Here is a 22,703-nt window from a genome sequence, read left to right as displayed (position 1 = left end):
TTTGACAAGATGGCGGCGCGCACAGACGGACTGGCTTGGCACTCTCCGTCTTTTTACCATGGACTGTGTCCCCACCCACTCCTCTAACACTCTGATAAAGTTTGTCAATGATACCACGGTGGTAGGCCTTATCAGGGACAACAACGAGACCTGTTACATGCAGGAGGTCCAACATCTGGTAGGGTGGTGTGCAGACAACGACCTGGTCCTCAACACCACCAAAACAAAGGAGGTCATCATAGACTTCAGGAGGACCAGGAGAATTGTACAGTCCCCACTCCATATGAGAGGAGTAGAGGTGGACAGGGTGGACTCAGTCAGATTCCTCGGCATGCACATTACCAAGGATCTGACATGGACACTAAACACCTCCAAACTGGAGGAAAATGCCCAGCAGAGGATGTTCCTCCTGAGGAAGCTGAAGCAGGCTGGTCTGGCCCCACAACTGCTCAGAAACTTCTACAGAAGCACCATGGAGAGCATCCTCTGCCAGGGCTGCACAGTGTAGTACAGTTCCTGCACAGCAAAAGACAGACAGGATCTGTCCCGGGTGGTAAAGGTGGACCAGAGGATCATGGGAGCTGAGCTCCCGGACCTGGACTCTGTGTACACTAAGAGCCTGCAGAGAAGATCAGGGTCCATCTGCATGGACGTCAGCCACCCAGGACACTCCCTGTTTGTCCCACTGTCGTAAGGGAGGAGGTACCGGGCCATCAGAACACGGACTACCAGGCTGAGGAACAGTTTTTTCCCTAGAACTGTTGCCTCCATTACACCACTACATCTCCTTCCTCCTTCTCCCCCACACACAAACATGGACAACCCAGAGCTGGAACTCTTACCCCCTACAGAGACTCACTGATGGACAATGATCATTTTGATATGCAATAACCATTTCATACTGAGCATTTAACTTGAATCAGACACTTTAAAGCAGATGTTGCACCTCATTGCACTATCACACTTTTACACTTTTTAAAATACTTGTTTCTGTTTACTTGCATAAATACATATATATATAAATATATATATATATACACACACACACACATATATGTATATATATATATATGTATATATATATATATATATATATATATGTATATGTATATATATATATATATATATATATATATATATGCAAGTAAATAGAAACAAGTATTTTATATATATATATAAAAATACTTATTTCTTTATATATATATATATATATATATATATATATATATATATATATATATATATATATATATATATATAAAATGCTTGTTTTATACAGATGTTGACTGTTATACTATGTTGTTTGTTTTTTTGGGTCAACAAAGTTTCATTGCAGAAATGCAATGACAAACAATAAATATCCTTGAATCCTTGAAACAGACTGCAAGAGGGTGATGACAGGACCGGATGATGCTGATGCCCCTGCAAGTGCAGCTTGGTTGAAAATCTGAAGTTGCTTCATGCTGAAGTACAAAATCAGTTCATTTGTTTTGCTGACATTCAGCTGAAGGTTGTTCAGGTGGCACCAGTCCTCCAAATGACTAATGTCGGTCATTTAAGACCTCTCATCGTTGTTGGATATCAGCCCCACCACAGCCGTGCTGTCAGCAAACTTCAACATGATGTTGGTCTCCCATGCAGCCTTGCAATCGTGGGTGTACAGGAAGTACAGCAGGGTGCTGAGCACAAAGCCTTAGGGGGGCTCCAGTGTTGAGGGTGAGGGCGGATGAGATGTGGCTGCCTACTCGGACCACCTGTGGTCTCCTGGACAGGAAGCTGAGGACTCATCTATATAGGAAGTGGTCCAGACCAAGGTCTCTCAGCTTGGTGACCAGCCTGGTGTAGACTATGGCAGTGAATGCCGATGAGTTCTCCACAAAGAGTATGCTAACATAGTTTCCCTTCCTGGTGTCCAGGTGGGTGAGGGCAGTGTGGAGCAGGTAAGCAATGGCATCATTTGTGGATCTGTTGGGGTAATAAGCAAATTGCAGGGGCTCCAGGCTGTCAGGTAGGGAGGAGGTGATGAAGTTTTTCCGCTTGTACGCTGTTCACGTTGAAACAAGCATAGAAAATATTCAGATCTTAGCCGAGAGTGGTGTCAATGTTCACCTGCATGGGAATCACTTTGCAGTTGGTTGTTGTCGACTCATGTTCGTTCTGGGGATGCCCGTGCTGAAGACTTCTGTCCTTCGATGGAACTCCAAATTCTGATGCAACAGGTGGCTGAGTATCACGGAATACTTTTCGATTTGCCTGGTTGGCCGACACGCAGAGGATTCAGTCGAAGACTGGCATACCACTCCACTCCCATACCCCTCTGGAGGCGGCCAAATATCAAGAAGTAGCGGGGGTTGGCTCACCAAGAGTGCGGAAAAAAAAGCCACATCACTGGCCGGAACGCTGATGTGGTGTGGAGGTCAGGTGACTGGACAGAATCATACATACTTCTCCAAACATTTTCACCTGATATATTTTGGCTATCGCCACAATTTATATTTTGGTGTGAGGACAGCAGCATGGTCCGACGTACGAAACAGAGAGCGAGACTTGGCTTTATACCTCTCTCTGAATGGTGTGTAGCAGTGGTCTAAAGTCCTGTCCCCTCTGGTGGTGCATGTAATGTGCTGGTGAACGTCCGGCCGTACCTTCTTCAGGTTTGCACTGTTAAAGTCCCAGCCACAATAAGTGCTGCATCATGGTAGTTAGCCTGGTGGTTAGGAAGAGCTTCATGCTGGTTAGAGCAAGCAGCATCCGTGAACGCTTGAAGTGGAATACAAATGGCACTAAAGATGACCGAGGTGAACTCGCGGGGGAGGTAGAACGGGAGGCATTTTATTGGAAGAAGCTCCAAGTTTGGTGAATGGAAGTGAGAGAGACGGACAGTATTCCTGCTATCACACCAGCTGTTGTTCACCATCAGACACACACCTCTGCCCCTCGATTAGAGGGGCTCATGTGCTCTGTCCCTGTTAGGTCAGAAATGACACAAGGACCCCTTGATTAGATTCTGGCAGTGATGCAGCTTATAGTCTGGATCCACAGATTTGATAAAGAATTCTGTATCATTGCAAGATAGCGGCACAGCGTCACTGTAACTACGACAAGTGAATGCAACATGAGCTACCTGCTGACATTCATGATTGCGATCCTACTACAAATCGACCGCTGCGGACTTACCAGGACTTATCCATTGGAAACCGCACTCTCTGACTGCTATTCTTGTTGTTGTTGTTGTTGTTGTTGCCAGCACAACATGTGCAAACAGTAACTCTAATGAGTCGGGATGTTGTGTGACACCGTGTCAGCAGGACCTTTGTTGCTTGCATATTTCGGACTACTGGTCGGCACAGAGAGCAAACATCACATTCTTTGTCTGTCACCAGCTAAAATGATCCAAATGGGCGATCGTCATGGGGACCAGATGAGTGTCTGCAGCTACCATAAAGAGAGGAAACATCAGGCTAATAGTGGAAATGGCAGTCTCCAAGACCGGAGAACAAGCGTGTGGTCAGGAGCACACTTCCTGTTTTCTTTAACATCCATTTGGTTATATACTATCTATTCGTCCCTAATGGGTGGAATGTCAAGGCTGTTCAATTGTAGCATTCTGAGGCATCAGACAGAAAATATTTGAGGAAAAAAAACATCTTTACTGTGGTACAATGACGTGAGTGTTTTGACACAGCGCAATAATGACAACTGGCTACTATGTCTAAAACAACACAACTGTTGCTATCTAGCCGCCCATTCTGCCACGTGTCTTATTGTGGCTTATTGCTTTTCCTCAAAATGAAATTCAAGTTGAAGGGTTGTCATGTTGACAGTTGAGAGGATTCTGCTCCTATCATGATGATGTTTCAAATATTTACAGAATGAGACGTCCAGGGAGCATTGCAAGTGCCGCAGGAGCACTGGGAGCAGAAAATCAACGCACAAGGAGGTGATTTTGACAGGAATAGCGGCCAAATTTAAATCAGTGCGGTTGTTGATGTTTCCAGGTGCAATACCTGAACTTTTTTAATGCGCCTCTCAATCCAAACGTCAGAATGTAATGTTCTTAGTGACCCTGTTGACTGGCAAGTCACTGACAAATTTGTTCTTGAGCTTTGCAAATGAAATCAATGATTTTTAAGTGCAGGAAGAATGACAGGCAAATGTAATCGTATGATAAAAGACATGGACATAATTCTCTACGGGCAGGAAAAAAACAGTATCATAGGCGTGGAGGAAGAAACAGAAGAGATAAATCTGCCCTATGACCAAACAACCACCACATCTCAGCAGCTTCTCTTCATGTCAGTGATGGAGGAACCTGAACTCTGCTTTCCACAGCTCTTCAACTCCTCCTGCAGGAGGATGAAGCGTTCTCACTCTGAAGCAATGCTGGTTCACATCCTGCTGTCCTGCATCTCTCTACTCACTGTGATTCTCAACCTCCTGGTCATCATCTCCATCTCACACTTCAGGTAGAAAAATATTTATTCTACTTATGCCAGTAACTGATGTGTAGAAATGAATAATTCATGCAAAGAAAATGTTTTTGAAGAGACGATGTTGTGCTCTGTTTGCTTCTATCTGACTGATCATTTCCTGATAAATAATGATGAATCTTTTGCTGTTCTCCCTCCACAGGAAGCTCCACACTCCCACCAACCTCCTCCTCCTCTCACTGGCTGTTTCTGATGTCTTCGTGGGTCTCCTCATGTTCTTTCAAATTGTGCTTATAGATGGCTGCTGGTTCCTCGGTGACTTCATGTGCACTCTGTATCAGTATCTAGCATACATCATCACCTCAGCCTCAATAGGAACCATGGTGATGATATCGATTGACCGCTACGTGGCCGTTTGTTACCCTCTGCATTACTCTATTCAAATCACACAACAAAGAGTTCAAATCTGTGTGTGTCTGTGCTGGATCAGTTCTGCAATCTTTCAAACTCTGGTTCTGAAGGACGCCCTGAAGCAGCCAGGCAGGTACAAGTCCTGTGTTGGAGAGTGTGCCATTGTCACTGACTACATTAGTGGACTTGCAGATGTTATTTTTTCCTTCATTGTTCCTATTACAATCATCATAGTTCTGTATGTGAGAGTGTTTGTGGTGGCTGTGTCTCAGGCTCATGCCATGCATTCTCAGCTTGTACCAACCAAGCACTCAGTTACAGCAACTGTTCAGAAATCTGAACTGAAAGCAGCCAGGACTCTTGGTGTTGTTGTAGTTGTGTTTATAATATGTATGTGCCCATATTACTGTGTTGCCCTCACAGGCCAAGAAACGCTTCTCAATAGTAAATCTACTGCCTTTGTGATATGTCTGTTCTACTTTAACTCCTGTCTGAACCCCATCATCTACGCCTTCTTGTACCCCTGGTTCAGAAAATCAGTCAAGCTCATTGTTACACTTCAGATACTGCAGCCTGCCTCCCGTGAAGCCAAGATGCTGTAGAGTCACAGAAAACTGCACTTGGCAGTATTAAGTCACTGAATAACAGATTTAAAGTTCTGGTAACATTTGTATGAATGATTTGCACATACAGATGGATCCAGATTGTGCACGATACTATAATATGTGTATAAGTATAATGTTGCCAAAGCACCACCTCTCTTCAGGATGTAAAACACAAGCATTATCGGGCACAACCATCTCAGGTCTTCTGAAAACTGAATTTTTTCCTGTTCTTCACAGATCAGTCAGTCATGGCGCCACGGTTGTGTCAAGGAGTGCAGAATGCTGTTGTGTACTTGCAGAATCTTGTGAAAATGGTTTGTTTCTGGAAAATTGTTAAATGAGACTAGAATAAAAACATTTTGAACAAACATCATAATTGCATACATAGACTTTGCTATTTCTCTGAACAGAACCACACATCACATTTGATCATTTTCAGGACTGTCGGAAAGTTGAAAATGTAATTACTCCTTCTGTTTCTACAATTTCTTTCTCTGATAAATTGTGTAATTTTGGAGATTTCTTTCAACAAAACATGGCCTTCAAACCTGGGTCTGCATGGTTAACAGAACTTCACAGTCTCACAGAAATATTACAAAATGACAAAATGATTACTATTGATATATTTTTTAATCTGCAAATGTAAGATAAAAAAGAAAACAACACAACATAGATTATAAAACACAAAATGAGACCCGGAAATAAGACTCAAACAACATAAAATGGACATCAAAGACTATTAAATTTTTATAAGTAAGGTGAGCAGATGCCGACACTCATAAATTTGTCTCTGTGTCTGCAGTCTACAATGGCTGCGTCAAAATGCATCACAACATGTACAGGGTGTTTGTTATCTATCATGGTTGCTTTCATGTGTAATATAAGAGTTTATGTAAGATTATTTTTCCACATATTTGCTGTCAGATTTCCTGAAAGCACATTCAGTTCAGCAGTCTCTGTCTCATCAAAACCCTCCCAGCTGCTTCCTCAGTAACTGACAAATAAATTGGAAGCATATTAGCTATGAAACTAGAAATAAGCCTAAATTCCTCAATAACTAACAAGCTTTCTGTTTTCTTCAAATATACTGCCTGCAAAATTGATCTCAGCTGCAATAAAATGCTGCATTTCAGTTGCATATATGATCCCATCAGCAGACAACAAGGCCCGATATAAGCCTTAAAACCAAATAAGTCTAAATAAATGAACACCAGTGCAGTTATCAGAGAGCCTGAGCTGAGCATGAGACATAATGCCTTCTCGAAAAAAAACAAGAATAGAAAGAAGCTGACGCGTTTTGAATGGGATGGTATTGCCCTTGAAGGGCTTTATGTGTTGACTTCAGCTGCTGCTTGGTTAAAAAGCCTGAGGACACATTTTAAGATTCAAGACAAAAAACTTCCACTGAACCTGTCAGGGACAAACACACAATGGCTCTGGAACGGTAAAATACTTAGACGTCACTTTTTTTTTGCTGAAGTTCAAAAAATATGTATCAAAGTTTTATAATTCTACAACATAATTATGACAAAGCAAGAGGTCCTGAATAGTTTCTGAAAAGACTAAGTGCACCTAAAGATGAAGATGATAAATTTCTGCTACATTCATGGTCCAATTCACACGAGTTTAACCGATCTCTGCAAAGTCTGCGCGATCTTGCAATTTTGTCAAATGAAAGCAACTTCTCTGCAATTTTGGCTGGCCTTCCATGAGTTCCATGAATTATAGCAGTCCCCAGCGTAAACGTAATGCACGTACATCACCGAATTCAATTCCTTGTTTATGGTTTGAAAATCCAGATGCTGGATTCTAATGTCTCTCATTTACTAACAAAAATTACTGGTGCAGACCATGCAAAACAAATCTCTGATGTTCTTCACCAAAGCGGAGGGAAACTGTTTTGCAATCATGCAATATTGTGGTGGAATACAAACAAAAATCATCGACTGACGAACACTTTTCTACTGCAAAACATATCAGGAGAACGGCTGAAATGAGCGGACCATAGACCAGACAAATCACAGTGACAGAAGCTGTTGCATCCAGATCTGTTGAGAGCACTGAAAAAATAAAGGCAAGTTCGGTTTATTACTCCGCCAAGGAACACGGCAGAGTAATGTGATGATCAGCATACATGAATCATTCCTCTGTTAGCAACATTACTCAAAAATGGACAAATGGATTTGGGTAAAATTTAGAGTCAAGATCAGAAATGACACAAGGACCAAGTGATTAGATTTTGGCAGTGATGTGGCTTATAGTCTGGATCCACAGATTCGTTCAGGATTTCCTATTGAGATAGCGGCACAGCGTCTGATCGCGGCACGGTTACCATGACAACAAGTGAACACCACCTCAGTGGCACGCTAACGATCACATGATTGCGATCCTACTACAAATCCATCGCTGTGGACTTATCACAAATGATACAAGGAACAATTGATTAATTTTGGGGGTGTTTCCGAGTCCCATCAATTCCCGCCACCCGCTACGTATTTTGGATGACACGATTTTGTGTCCGTACATAACGTACACATGCATAACACACGCCTGTGGTCACCGCAAGGTCAGGGAATGAACAGTCTTGGAGTACTGTGCTCTCTGAGTGCTTTTTCTCATTAATTGACATGACAAGCCGTGAGCGTGTGAATACGTGTGTGCCAGGATGTGAAATTACCTTTTTAAGCCACTGACAGATATGTCCAAATATGATTCAGTCAATAGTAAACTAGAAAAGCACTCAGAGAGCGCAGTACTCCACCAAGGCTGCTCAGTTGATGTATCATTTTCGACGGATGAAATCTTTAATAAAAAAATGACCCTGCGCTGAGCACACGCATGTGTTATGCATATGCATGTTATGTATGGATTCCGAATTGCGTGCAAATTATCCTTTTAAAGGTCTGTTGTTCATTTCATCACTTTTGGCAAGCCTTTGTTTTGCAACTGTTAAAATAACCGTTCCCTCCATGCCTGTATTTTCAAGACGTATTTTTAATGCTGCGGCCTTTTATTTTGTCACCAGTCCAGTGGCACAGGCAGTTATCTAAGAAGAGGTTTCTTGACATGAAGAAGGCGCTGCGAAAAGTCCAAAAATTCACATAAAGATGAAAGAAAACTGTTCCATGCTGTTGCTGTCTAGCATAGGATGTGTGTAAACTTAGAAGCAGCTGCAATGGGGACAAGGTCTTACGGTGAAGAAATGAGTGAAGGACAGAAAGGTGAATTTCTGTTCAAACTAAGGCCGATAGCTGAACTTAACGTGTGTGGCTCGGGTTGCGTGACCTAAATATGTAGCGGGCGGCAGGAATTGAGTAGGATCGCAATCATGTGATCGTCAGTGGGTAACTGACATGGTGTTCACGTCATGGCTACAGCTACGACGTGCCGGCAGCTATATCTGGCAATGGGAAATCCTTAACAAAGCCGTGGATCCAGACTATAAGCCGCATCACTGCCAAAATCTAATCACTTGGTCCTTGTGTCATTTCTGACCTTCCCTGAAAATGTCATCCAAATATGTTTGTCCACTTTTGCATAATGTTTCACACAGACAGACAGATTCACAGACAAACGTACGGCAATCGTCACATAACTCCGCCCGTTCCTTGGCGGAGTAATGATCATTTAGTGCCTTAAATTTATCAACCACTTCATGTTAAACTAGCATCTGGCTGCTGCTAATTTCCCACAGTGGTGTGCGAGCTTTTGTGTAAATGGGTTGGAGCATGTTAAAGAATTAGTTTCAGAATAAATATTGTCAAACAGAATGTTGAAACATGTTCTAAAAGCTGAAAAAAAAATTGCAACTTTTTAGCAATTGTCACCGTCTCCCACAATTTCATCACAACAAATTCACTTGAAACATCGCAATTTTTTTAGAAAAGCTGACGTGAATTCAGGCATTTTAGGCCGAAACAATCTCGAAAAACGCCTGCGAAATCCTGGAGGGACTGCTAGGTGTTTTTGTGAATTAAAGTTGTCACATATGAGACAATAAAAGCTGATATAAGCCTAAAAATTGTATTAAGGGAGCAATCATTTCCACAATGACCACAAGCAGAGTTATCAGAGGACCTGAATTAAACATGTGAGACCATAAGCCTACCTGAAAAGAATTATGGAGAAAGAAGTTGAAACTTTTTGAAAAGGAAGGTATTGGACTTCAAGGTTTTTTCTGACTTCAGCTTCAAGCTGTGAGTGCTGCTGCCTAGCTAAAGCCTGAGGACACATTTTGAAGTTCAAGACAAAAACGTCCTGTTGAACCTGTATGGGTTAAGACGCGTGTGTTTGTGAAATTCTCAGACTCAGATTCATAACCTATGCTAAAAAATGCCATATTTTTACGCATTTAAAATAAATATACAAACAATAACAATAAAAAGTGCAAAAGGTGAGGGTCCTTGAATGCTAACAGAACCGCAGAAATCAACTAGACAACAGTCTCTGCTGTATCTGTTGACACTGTTGTGTTCTTACTGAAAAATTACATGCAAATGCACTGTGTATATTCTCAGTCATCAAGGTCATACCAACCCTGGGAGTTTCAGTTAAAAAAAAAAAACTGGACTTCTTTGCTATTTACTGAAATTTCTAGCATGATAACAAGAATGTTGTATTGTGTCCTGCAAGGAGGAAACACGCTAACACGGGTCCTGGCATTCATCTCTATGTTACTTTGACATGTGACACCCATCTGAACATTACTGCAGGCCAAGTATACCCCATCATGGAACAGCGCCCCCAACAGGACAATGAACTCCACCACATCACAAAAAAATACTGGAACAGTTCAAGAATCACGGCAAAGAGACCAAGATGTTGATCCGGCCTCAAAACTTCCCAGACCGCGATCCAATCGAACATCCATGGGGTATACCAGAACAAGTGTGATTCCCACAGAACCCAAAGGATCTGTTGCCAAAATCCCAGTTCCAGAAGATTCAATCAGACTACTGCACACTGTCTAACTTGCAAAAATACTTTTATTCGCGGAGCGTTGGCATTATCAGTCACCAGACGACACCGTCAGATGTCTCATGTCCTTACCTTACCTTTTTTTAACCTCTGGCAGTTCACCAATTACTTTTGTACTATTTCAAGCTATTATTGGACTTGAACTACGTGAATTTCAATAAAATGCTGGAAAAACTGGGGCATTCTAAAACTTTTGACTGGTAGTGTATGTTAATTTTGGCTTTCAGCGTGACCTTACAGTGCCTGCAACATTTAATTTACTTATCTCGTTTTTACTTCAAGTTGTTTTGATTTCCGTCTCTTCTTTTGTGGGTGACAGTGTTGGGTGACACAATTCTCAGCTCATTTTCTTCAGCATTACCAATTAAGGAGTAGGAATGTTTAACAAACCTGTTATGCTGGTTTTCTGACCTGCTAAATATAGCATCTCATTGACACCTGTCTTACCTCTAAATTAGCATGTGAACCTGAACAAACCATTATCCAGAGCCTGGAGTAAGCCAGCCTCTTGATCCTTTAATAACTGCCTGTCAGTGGTTCCTGGCATTGTTTGTGTGATGAACTTCACAGTCCTGACAGATGGACTCAGGATACCGACATCATCTGTCATGATTAAATACTGGATGTTATTTAACACTGTTGATGATAGGAAAGTCGATTTATTGCAGTATTTGTTTGGTCAAAGTTGCAATCCCACTAACAGTGAAAAAAACTGCACATTTCAACGAATGATCCAATTTTTATTTTATTTCACATTTATTACGTTGTTTTAGCCATATTTCAGCTGTTGGATCCATTATGTTTTGTTATATTTCAATGCTTTCTTCGCTATTTTGAAGCATTTATCCATCATTTCATCCATTTTTTTTGCCCCTGAACAATTATTAACTCATAAAATAAATATTAATAAATTAAAAACTAATTTGACTAACTTGATTTGACAATTTGAAAGGTTAATACATTATTTTGAGCTATGTTGGAACAATTGATCACATTTTTTTTCTCTGTCGACTTGTTCAATATGTGGATTTGTATTTTAAAATTGCAGTGTTCCCTATGATTGTAGTTGTGTACATTCAATCATGCTGACAATGTATAGGCTCTTTGCAGGTGTTTTGAGTTAATTAGATGATTGAAGCTCTTCTCAGGACTGTGTGGGAGTGCTTAGGGGTCCTTGAGTGACATCTCTGTGGGTGTCTGTGAAATATTTTTATAGGATTGGTTTGAAAAATGAAAAATATTGAACTTTTCCACCATATTCTACTGATATGAGATGAACTTGTAATATAGTCCAGAAAACAATACAAAGAACACATGGTGTTACAGAGATACCAGGAGCTGTCTAAGTGCAGAATTTGAAAATGCATGAGGAAACCCACAAGGCAATCAGAGACAGCCAGGGAGAGGAGGAGGAGGCTAGTGGGGCTCTGGAGCTACCTGGAGAGGTTAAATTTGTCAATTCAATTCAATTTTGTTTATAGTGCGGCAATTACAGGTCAGATTGTCTCAAGACGCTTTACAGAACCCATATGCCTGAATGAACATTATTCATCATTCCTACAGATAAACAACAATGAAAGACAAAGACATTATGTTGAAACACTTCCCCATTCCTTTACAAACTGATAACATACAGCACTCTATTACTTGAAATGTGAGGTGAAGATGATGACCAGCAAATTAAGAGTCACAGTGAACAGGGATTATGCAGGACACTATGATGTAAATGAGCATGGACACTGAGTGAGGACGCATGGTCTTCCTGCAGGAGGAGTTGAGGAGCTGTGGAAAGCAGAGTTCAGCCTTATCAAGGGTTTTTGTCATGACAAAAAGGAGGTGATAAGAAGCTGCTGAGTTCTGCCAGCTTTCTGTTTCAAGACCTTCGTAAATGTAACTAATTTCTTCTTCTTCTTCCTCCACAACAGTCCTCCCAGCTGGCAATGCAATATGGAGACTGGAACTGGTGGTTTGGCCCACACCCATTGGGCCTGGCCACCATAGACAAAACAACATGTACCGGCGATAGACACTGTTTCAACAAGAAAAGCACTCAGAATGCAGAACTCCGCCAAGGCTGCTCAGCTGTTGTATCGTATTTGTCAGCTGAAATCTTGAAAAAATTTGTGGCAGAAATCACAGCACTACAGAATGTGGCCATTTAATATAGATGATGTAGATGTACCCACAAACAAAATTACTTTGCACTGATTTATGCTGAACTGGAAGGCCAGTACCCACCAATTTTCAGTACAAGTATGTGTACCATTACACCACTAGTGGCCAGGCACTAGACCACATCTTTTCGAGCGTGGGAGGAGCATTGTTCAGGAAGAAAGGAATAAATCAGTGACAGTAAGAGGGTCTTGAAACAGAAAGCTGGCAGCTTCTCATCACCTCCTCTTTGTCAAGATGAAACCCGTTGACGAGGCTGAACTCTGCTTTCCACAGCTCCTCAACTCCTCCTGCAGGAAGACCATGCGTCCTCACTCAGTGTCCATGCTCATTTACATCATACTGTCCTGCATCTCTCTGTTCACTGTGACTCTTAACCTGCTGGTCATCATCTCCATCTCACATTTCAAGTAGTCAAGTTTTCTAATCCCTTTATCATAGGAAGTTTAAGTGTCATGTTTATGAATACTGTCTGTGTGTGTTTCGTTATTGTTTATCTGCAGGAATGAGGAATAATGTTGTTCTTTTACCTCTCCAGGCATCTCCACAGCCCCACCAACCTCCTCCTCCTCTCCCTGGCTGTCTCTGATTGCTTTGTGGGACTCCTCGTAGTCTTTCAAATTCTGCTCTTAGATGGCTGCTGGTATTTCGGTGACCTCATGTGTGTTCTGTATTATATTTTTGACTATGTGATTACCTCTGCCTCAATAGGGACCATGGTGCTCATCTCAGTTGACCGCTACGTGGCTATTTGTTATCCTCTGCATTATCCCAGCAAAGTCACGCTGCAAAGAGCAAAGATCTGTGTTGCACTATGTTGGATATGTGCTGCTCTCTGTCACTGTCTGATACTGAAAGATAACCTGAAACAGCTAGGGACATATAATTCCTGTGCTGGGGAGTGTGTGATTGTTCTACATTATGTAGCTGGATATGTAGACCTGTTTTTGTCCTTCATTGGCCCTGTCACTGTCATTATAGGGCTGTACGTGAGAGTATTTGTAGTTGCTGTGTCTCAGGCTCGTGCCTTGCGCTCTGATATCACAGCCTTCACGCCGCAGGGCTCACTCAATGTAGCCGTTAAGAAATCTGAGATGAAAGCAGCCAGGACTCTAGGTGTTGTTGTAGTTGTGTTTCTAATATGTCTCTCCCCATATTTTTGTGTTACACTAACGGGTCAGGATGTTTTGCTCAATAGTACATCAATGGCCTTTGTGATATGTCTGTTCTACTTCAACTCCCTCCTCAACCCTCTAATCTATGCTCTTTTCTACCCCTGGTTTAGGAAGTCTATTAAACTAATCATTACACTTCAGATACTGAGGTCTGATTCATGTGATGCTCAAATAATGTAGAGAAACATCACAAGATCCTTACCATAAACAAGTAAATACATTTGATTAAAAATTTAAAATCCGTTAGGTGCAGCATTAAGAAAACTAACTGTGCTTAAACTACTGTACTTGTATTGAAGTTGCCAGTTTTCAGCTTCACACTGTGCAACACAAATATTCTCTCAAATTAAAGAACATAGTGTCTGCTTAGAAAAGTAGCTTCTAGAACAGCGACGTTGCTGTCAGGTAACTCCCAGTGTCTCTAGATGTTCACCTTTCAGTCTGAGGAGAAGCCGTCTGTTGAAGCCTTTCAATGTCTAGCTGTGCCAGCAGTTTCTGTCTATTAATGACAGAGGTCTGGAATCATGTTGTTTTCTTGTACTTGAGGAGTAAAATAATTTTGCACAAAGATCAATAAATGAAGTGGAAATATCTCCTTTTGATCTGCAACTATTTCCAGACACTAATGATGAGAGACAGAGCTAAAGAAGTAATACTAGTTCAGGATTTACTCAGATTATTATGTCAGTAGGTACTGTGTCTCTAGCTTCCAAAGCTTTGTACATGACTGTTTGTGCCAACGATCCTTTTGATTTTAGGAAGTTTGATGTCCTCCATATCTGGATATATGACAACTCTTTCAAAAACAACAATAATAATAATAATAACATACACATGCTAATAACATAATTCCTAATATTAAATGGTTATTGTAAATTAGGGTTGCACAATCATGACCACAATGATAAACATATTTTGATCAGTGCTGACATCAATCACCCATTTATTTTAGGAGCAAATTATTTTTTGTTTCATATTTAAACGTGAATAAACAGACCACTGCATTCCCTTCTATGTTGTGCTGCATTCCTGCTAATGTACAAACTAATACAAGACTTAAAATAAGGTTGTTCTTTATCTGAAAATAGTACATCTCCTATTGAGGCAAAATCTAAATACAATTGTACCCCAAATGCCACACTGAAAATCTGTTTATTGATACTATGCACCGACGGTCCCTAAACGCCTCATGCAGGCTTCTACTGACACAAGGCAGCTGTGCACAACAAAGTCTCAACAGCAGCTCAGACAGATGTGTAACTAAAAGCTACTTTAATAAAAAATAAATAAAATAAGGTGATTGTATGCAGTTGGTCTTATGGCAATTGCATTTATAGTTTGCCTCAAGAAGAGAGAGACTAATTTCAGATGAACAACAACCTTTATTAAAGTTTAGTAAGTTGAGCTGGCAGTTCCAGCCATTCAGCTTAACCACCACTGATTGCGTGTGGCTGTGCAATTCACAACCACTTTTTGCAGGATTTTTAATCGTGACTTGAGAACTTAAAACTGGTGCTGGGCAACAATTAAAATTTTTAATTGCGATTAATCGCATTATTTTCTGTCTAAATATGCCGAATTATTAGGGCTGGGACTTTAAGGCGTTAATTTCCATTAATTAATTACAGCAAAACAAATGTGTTAAAAAAAATATAATGCATTCAATGGCACTTTTCTCAGTTCCCTCATTTCTGGCACACCGGTAACACTTATGAACACTCCAGTCCAGCAGGTGGCAGTAATGAACCTAAAGTCTGTTTGTAGCCATGAAGAAGAAGCACAGGAAGTACTGAGTGAAGTCAGGCTCTGGTGAACAGTGAAGGAAGACCAGATTGAGTTTGTTGGACAGAAGGTTTCCTTTTAAAAATCTTCCTGATGGCAGCTTGGATAAAAGCCTGGTTGTGTGCAAATTGTACAACAAAGAGTTTTCTGATCACTGCAGCACTTCAAGCCGACGGTATCACCTCAATGTAAAACATGTTGCTGTTAGCACCAGAGCTAACGTTAGCAACGACAGTCCTGCTACTGGCAAACAATGTAGCCATCCCATAATAGACCACTTCAGAAGACATGAATGAAAGTGCTTGAGTTTATAAAAAGTCTATAAATGTTGAATATAATTGCTATAATTGCACTTTCACTTTGCAGTAATCTGAATGTAGCAGACAGATGAAAAATGCAGATAAATAGAAATGAAACAAACAATTTTGTTGTTTGAGTTTTTACTCCGTCGAGGCTCTGCCTCCTTGGAGGAGGAATAACCTAAACAACAAAAATATCTGTCTTTTAATAACTTAATTATAAACTTTTCGCTAACAAAAAAATTATATAGATAAAAATTTATATTCCTAAAAAAAACAACCATCAAAATGACACCATTAATCAGACCCAGAAACTATGAAAACAGAATGAATCTCTGGATTTGTAACTTTTGGAAGGTCCTTGAAATACTTATGCTGATTTTATGTGCCACACAGTGGAAAAAACAACTAAATCCAGGCTTTAAGTCATCAAAATCACTTTTTTCTATATGTCCCATTTTAAAATTTTTAGAAATTTTAAATTATAAACACGTATATGTCTATTCATTGATTCATCTGTCAACCACAATTTTATCTGAATTGAAAAACTTCATTTATTGTGTCAAATATTGCTATTTGACACAAGTGGGATTACTCACAATGAATTAATTACAAAGCCTGTAATTAATTAGATTAATTTTTTTAATTACGTCCCACCAAATCTAATTATATAAAGCGCCTTGGGTCATCAAAGCAAGCACCTTGTCCTCCGTAGGTTCTCACTAAAACTAAAAAGACCATGCCTTAATGCTGACATCAGTGTGTTGTTGGCCCATATTGACCTCTTATCAAAAAGGACACTTAGCTGGTCTTTTTTTTTTAAACCAGTTATTACCGGACATGTGTGCCTGCCATTTGATGTTACATGACAGCATGCTTCATGTTCAGGGTCTGTGAGGACCACGTAGCCTGGTTCTCGGCACTGGACATGAAAACTTTACAGGAGGAAACCGTTTCGATGTTTAGGGTCCATCCTTTTTCCTAAAGAATCCCATACATTGGATTACTCTCGCAGCATGCAATGCAGGGACCAGCAGACAAATGTCTGTCTGTGACTGAGTCAGTGAGTGCGCTGACAAAATGTTCACTGCTCTGTTTGTATCGTTTGTCCGTTCTCCATCTGCTATCCTGCTTTTCACACCCCAACTCCTCCTGCTATCCTCCAGCCCCTTCATGCCCACTCTCACCCCAATCGATGGAGGCAGATGGCCACCAAGAGTTATGTCTGCTGCTGAAGATAAGTTCATTAGAGTTACCAGCCTCAGAAACCGCAAATTAACAGCATCTCAGATTAGACCCCATATAAATTCTTCACAGAGTTCTAGTAGCAGACACAACTCTACATCAACTGTTCAGAGGAAACTGCATGAATCAGACCTCCGTGGTTGAAAAGAAGCCACTACTGAGGATGAACAACAAGAAGAAGTGAATTGTTTGAGCCAGGAAACACAAGGAATGGACATTAGACCAGGAGAAATCTGTACTTTGGTCAGAAGAGTCCAAATTTGAGATTTTTGCTTCCAAATACAAAGTCTTCGTGAGACCAGAAAAGGTGAATGGATGGTCTCTACATGCATGGTTCACACCGTGAAGCATGGAGGAGGAGGTGTGATGGTGTGGGGGTGCTTTGCTGGTGACACTGTTGGGGATTTATTCAAAATTCAAGATGCAATTAATAAGCATGGCTATCAAAGCATTCTGCAGCACCACGATATCCAATCTGGTTTGCACTTACTGGGACCATCATTTGTCTTTCAACAGGACAATGACCCCAAACACACCTCCACCTGACCTAAACCCAACTGAGACGGTTTGAGGTCAGATGGATCACAGAGTGAAGGACAAGCCGCCAACAACTGCTCAGCATCACTGGGAAGTTCCTCAACACTGTTGGAAAAACCTTTTTTTTTTTTTTTTTTTTTAAAAAAAAAAAAAAAATGAAATTCAATTAGGTTTAGGTTCAATAATGTCAGGGTCACTGGGTCATTGTTACTCTCAGTAACAGTAAAAAGTAAAAATGTCCATCGCTGCTGCAGTTTTTGAGAAACACTATTCTGGGACAGACAGCTTGGTGCCGTACCAGCAGCAATGTGGGGGTTTATACTGGGCTGTCTGGGTGACAGCGGACCTGAGCCAACAAAAAGCTCTGGATTTTCCAGTCGATATACATCCCAACCCTCATTTATGGTCATAAGCTCAGAGGAAGGGATCAAAAGAACGAGACGGCAGATATACTGGGCCAAAGTAAATTTCCTCCATGTGGCTGAGCTCAGCCTTAAAGATGAGATGAGAAGCTTACATAATTTCTCTGTTGCATTGAAACAAGTCCACTAAGGTGATTTTGGCATCTGATGAGGAGGCTTCTAGGACGCCTCATTTTAGAGGTTTTTACAGGGACCCCCAATTGGAAAAGCTCCTGGGACAGGTTCAGAGATTGCTGGAGGGATTACATTTCTCATCTAAATGCTAAGAAAAAGAAAACCCAATTGGTCACTACTGGATCCAGGTCAATGTTTGGGTCCTTCATATAAAGAATGTACTCTTCCACTATGTCTATTAGGAATTATAGGGTTTTCTCTGCTGTGCATTAATTTGGGGTGTTTTTAATCTCTGTGTGTAATTTTTTGTAAATGTACTTGTTTACTTGCTATCTTTCTTCCTGCTGGGGCCTCTTGCCAGGTCATCATTGTAAATGAGAAATTGTTCTCAATTGATCTTACCTGGTAAAATAAAAAAATTTAAAAAAAAAAAATTTATTTGACTCACTGTGACTATTAGGTGACTCTGGAAATCACATCAAGGTTCATTGAAAGAAGATGGTGCAAGCTGAAAATGAATGAGGAGGAGGGACTAAAAAAGTTGTTGCAGAACAAGAGGACGTATAGAGGAGGTGGAGAAAAAACGAAAAACAGCTGAATGACAGAGATATTTGGTCACAACATTGCCAAAGCTGAGCAGCATCTCTTTTTCTAATGATGGATGAAACTGAAGTCTGCTTTCCACACCTCAACTCCTCCTGTATGAAGCAAAAGCGTCCACACACTGAGGCTGTGCTAATCTACATCCTGCTGTCCTTCATCGCTCTGCTGACTGCAACTCTCAACCTGCTCATCATCATCTCCATCTCCCACTTCAAGTAGCAGCACATTTATTCAGCTTAAGCAAGCAATCAATGTGTAGAAATGAATAGTTCATGCAAAAGAACATTTTTAGAAGTGATGATGGATTGATCTGTCATTTTAAACACTGCTATCATCTTTTTATTATGAAACTTATTTGCTAATTGTTATAGTGGATACATGTGATAATGCTTTATGCTCCTCTTTTGATGCAGGAAGCTTCACACTCCCACCAACCTCCTCCTCCTCTCTCTGGCTGTCTCAGATTTCTTTGTGGGCCTCCTCATGTCCTTTCAGATTATCCTGACAGACGGCTGCTGGTTCCTCGGTGATGTCCTGTGTACTCTGTATTGTGCTTTAGATTACATTATCACCTCGGCCTCAGTAGGAACAATGGTGCTGATATCAGTCGACCGCTATGTGGCTATTTGTGACCCGCTGCATTATCACACCAAAGTCACAATGAGAAGAGCTACTGTGTGTACTTGTCTCTGTTGGGCCTGTTCAATTCTATACAACGGTGTCTTAATGAAGGATAGCCTCAAACAGCCTGGCAGGTATAACTCCTGCTCTGGAGAGTGTGTAGTTGCCATTAGCTACGTGATGGCAGTTGCTGACTTAATTTTCACCTTCGTCGGCCCCGTCAGTGTCATCATAGTTCTGTATGGCAGAGTATTTGTGGTGGCTTTGTCTCAGGCTCGTGCCATACGCTCTCATACTGCAGTTATCACACTCCAGGGTTCAGATACTGTTCACACCAAGAGATCAGAGCTTAAAGCAGCCAGGACTCTCAGTATAGTCGTCATTGCCTTTCTGACATGTCTTTGCCCATTCTACTGTTCCTCTCTTGTAGACCAGAACAGCTTGTTTGGGGTTACATCAGTGCCCTTAGAGATCTGGTTGTTCTATTGTAACTCTTGTCTGAACCCAGTGATCTATGCATTTTGTTACCCCTGGTTTCTGAAATCTGTTAAGCTCATTGTTACATTTAAGATCTTTGAGGCTGACTCCTGTGAGGCCAGCATATTATAAAGACACACTGTGCAGTCACTATTAGGAAGGAATAAGAAGAAAATTGATGTCACTGAACATTCAAACCCAAAGCTCTGGATAAATATATCTCTACATTGTTGAAAGTTTCAATAAAGCTTTTATCTCCTCACGTTTAATGGTTCCGTTTTCTTTTTACGTGTTAGATAGTGATCAGTTTGAGGTGTCTTCCTCATTCTCTTGGCTGATCTTCTGGCTCAAAAACTCACTGCCTCAATCAACGAATGTTTGTCGGTCCTACCTGCCACATTGTTTGTACGTAAAAGTGATTATTGACACTAGAATCAACTGTCAAACTCTTTCCTGTCCTGGTACATTCCAGAACAGATCTGTCTTGATTTGACTTGAACACTTTTGCTCAAGGATGATTGTCTTTTGCCTTTTTAACACACCACATGCCAACCAGGTATAGATCTCCCACGCATACACAGAATGCCTTTTGAAATCTAACAACAGAGGAATTAGTGATCGCCTATTGTGAACCAGAACCCAGACTGTAACTAACAATTATAAATCAATATAAGTACATTTTCACATGAATGTTGCATCAGTACTGTTGCACATTTTGAGATTTTCATCAAGCTTCATTTCTTCATGATCAATTAAAATGTAGTTAGTATTAAAGATTCCATTACATGTTAAATAATTAAGGTAAATAAGATGCTGTGCTCCTTCTAAATGGAACTCATTTTGACAATAATACACTACCCAAAAAAATCGATACCTGACATGTATCACTGCATTCATCAGTAATAGGCACTTAATTATAGAGTATTTGGAAACTGGAATGTTCTGTGACAGAAGCAAATATGAGAAGACAAAAGACCACAACGATCTGTGAGAATATCCTCACTCTCCTGAGAGTAAACACGGCTGTAGATGTCTATAGATATTCACCACTGTTTCCAACACAGTGACACAATTCACACCAATCACCTGAGACCTGAAGCTTCCAGTGAAACCTCTCCTTAGATTCACAGCTGTTCGACTTCACTCTTCTTCCACAATTCCTCCATACGGTAAGAAACCTGGAGACTTTTGGCTCACTTTATGTCTGAACCCGTTTTTCACTATTCTAAATCTTCTAAAAGCTTTAAGGACAGTCGTATGTAAAATTTAAGTAAAATAAAATACAACATATACTACAAATCTAGGGTACCGCTAATTAACTGATGAATGAATGCATTTCTTTATGTCCATTTTTGAAGAACTTTTTAGCCGAGGCCATGGATTCTGTAGGGAGCTACACATTTCATCTCTGTTACCTTTAACCCTCAGAGCCCCATGGATGCAATTTGCCTCCAAATTCACATCCCTTCTTCTCGGTTGTGCTGCTCTCTAAGTGTTTATTGCAGCGATGTGTAGCATTAAGTACGTTAAATTGCAGAACCTGTCCTTTCCAACAAAGCCAGTTGCTTGTTTGCAACAAACTGTTAACCTAAAAAAAACATGTTTCATTTACGTGATTTTTAACCGTAGTTACAGCTCTGCACCTATCTTCACTCCCATGTCTTTGGTTTGAATTATTCATGTACAGTTATGTTGATATCTAGATGTGTTGACATCTCTACAGCAATATCTATGATAAGTCACACAGCCCGTATTGTTCAGAACAGATAACCTAACGTACATCAAAATAAACAGCAGAAATGACCCTTTATGATGAGACTAGTTGGCTCATTCTGTACCAAACAATAATATGGATTTAAAATTCTGTCTGCATTGTCTCCAGCATGAGACTGAAACAACATGGAATAAAATTTTATACAAATTTGCTTTTCAGTGCAAATTTTTTCAAAATTGTGATCGAAAGATGAGCACAAGTCACATGTGTGCAAGCAGGGAGTGGCAAGAGTTTGCCGTGTTTACAGGTAGAGTACAGTAAGTGAACACTTTGGTGGATATAATAATTACCATGATTTCACTAAGCACATATTTGTCCCCAATATCTAAGCCATAAAGTTTGCCTCACTGGTGGTTCTGATATTTCCAGTTCCTAGACAATCACAAGTACTGCTGGCATTTTATGGTGACAAACATGTAAAAACATAATTTTATAATTTAAAATGGTTTTTCGCTTGATACATAATATTACAAAAAAGTCAGGAAGTATTGTCATATTAGATGATGAAAGATCTGCACAGCTGAGACTGTTTTAAAATATTAAGCTCTTAGCAAGATAAGAGTTCAAAAGTAAAGGTGGTGAAATTACCCTGACAGTAGCTTAAGGCTATGCTGTCAAGGTGGAAGTAAATGGTTCACAGGCAGTTATTAACTGATGTAAGATGCAAGTTTTGCTTCAAGTACAGGGTATTACGACATGCCAAATGTTGTGTACAAAGGGATGTGTGACATGTATGTAAGGGGGGTATGTGTGTATATTTTTTCCATTATTTATTACATGTCATGTATCTTGTGTTTTTAGTAGTATGTGTTCTGTTCTATGTGTGCTGTGCAGCTTACTTTTGCCTTTCTCTGAAACAAATTTCTCCCACGGGAGACAAAGCAAACCTTGACCTTGAATTATTCACAATGGAGAAGCAAACAAAATATTTAGAAGTTTTTGTAAAAAATGTATTCATCTGTGCAGTCTGTAAGGATTTCTTTACTGGGCCTGATTTTAAAAAGTTTTAATGTGACGATAGTTCACTCTGACTGCATTTCAGGTCAGCAAAATGTTCTG

General features: G+C 40.4%; 3 protein-coding genes across 3 annotated transcripts; all 3 read left to right on the top strand.

Moving 5' to 3' along the window:
* Nucleotides 1-4,214: 4,214 nt before the first annotated feature.
* LOC129347272 (trace amine-associated receptor 13c-like) lies at nucleotides 4,215-5,764 on the top strand. The gene is made up of 2 exons (XM_055015470.1): nucleotides 4,215-4,466; nucleotides 4,633-5,764. Exons 1-2 carry the CDS (start codon nucleotides 4,294-4,296, stop codon nucleotides 5,441-5,443), a joined length of 984 nt encoding a protein of 327 aa, XP_054871445.1. The 5' UTR covers nucleotides 4,215-4,293; the 3' UTR covers nucleotides 5,444-5,764.
* Nucleotides 5,765-12,713: 6,949 nt separating this feature from the next.
* Nucleotides 12,714-14,656, top strand: LOC111582817 (trace amine-associated receptor 13c-like). Its single transcript, XM_023291671.3, has 2 exons — nucleotides 12,714-13,005; nucleotides 13,134-14,656. The coding sequence occupies exons 1-2, from the start codon at nucleotides 12,833-12,835 to the stop codon at nucleotides 13,948-13,950; spliced, it is 990 nt and encodes a 329-aa protein (XP_023147439.2). The 5' UTR covers nucleotides 12,714-12,832; the 3' UTR covers nucleotides 13,951-14,656.
* Nucleotides 14,657-18,552: 3,896 nt separating this feature from the next.
* On the top strand, nucleotides 18,553-20,002 carry LOC111582824 (trace amine-associated receptor 13c-like). The gene is made up of 2 exons (XM_023291677.2): nucleotides 18,553-18,987; nucleotides 19,186-20,002. The coding sequence occupies exons 1-2, from the start codon at nucleotides 18,824-18,826 to the stop codon at nucleotides 20,000-20,002; spliced, it is 981 nt and encodes a 326-aa protein (XP_023147445.2). The 5' UTR covers nucleotides 18,553-18,823.
* Nucleotides 20,003-22,703: the final 2,701 nt, after the last annotated feature.

The sequence above is a fragment of the Amphiprion ocellaris genome, chromosome 11 (assembly GCF_022539595.1).
Source record: "Amphiprion ocellaris isolate individual 3 ecotype Okinawa chromosome 11, ASM2253959v1, whole genome shotgun sequence".
In the NCBI taxonomy this organism is placed as follows: domain Eukaryota; kingdom Metazoa; phylum Chordata; class Actinopteri; family Pomacentridae; genus Amphiprion; species Amphiprion ocellaris.
Note: the sequence above shows the minus strand (reverse complement) of the source record. Positions and strands in the feature narration are given on the sequence as shown.

Excerpts from the sequence above, each read along its gene's own strand:
- LOC129347272 (XM_055015470.1), top strand. The coding sequence starts at position 4,294 with ATGTCAGTGATGGAGGAACCTGAACTCTGCTTTCCACAGCTCTTCAAC. Across the intron at positions 4,467-4,632 it reads ATCTCCATCTCACACTTCAG|GAAGCTCCACACTCCCACCA; the intron begins GTAGAAAAATAT and ends CTCCCTCCACAG.
- LOC111582817 (XM_023291671.3), top strand. The coding sequence starts at position 12,833 with ATGAAACCCGTTGACGAGGCTGAACTCTGCTTTCCACAGCTCCTCAAC. Across the intron at positions 13,006-13,133 it reads ATCTCCATCTCACATTTCAA|GCATCTCCACAGCCCCACCA; the intron begins GTAGTCAAGTTT and ends TTACCTCTCCAG.
- LOC111582824 (XM_023291677.2), top strand. The coding sequence starts at position 18,824 with ATGATGGATGAAACTGAAGTCTGCTTTCCACACCTCAACTCCTCCTGT. Across the intron at positions 18,988-19,185 it reads ATCTCCATCTCCCACTTCAA|GAAGCTTCACACTCCCACCA; the intron begins GTAGCAGCACAT and ends CTTTTGATGCAG.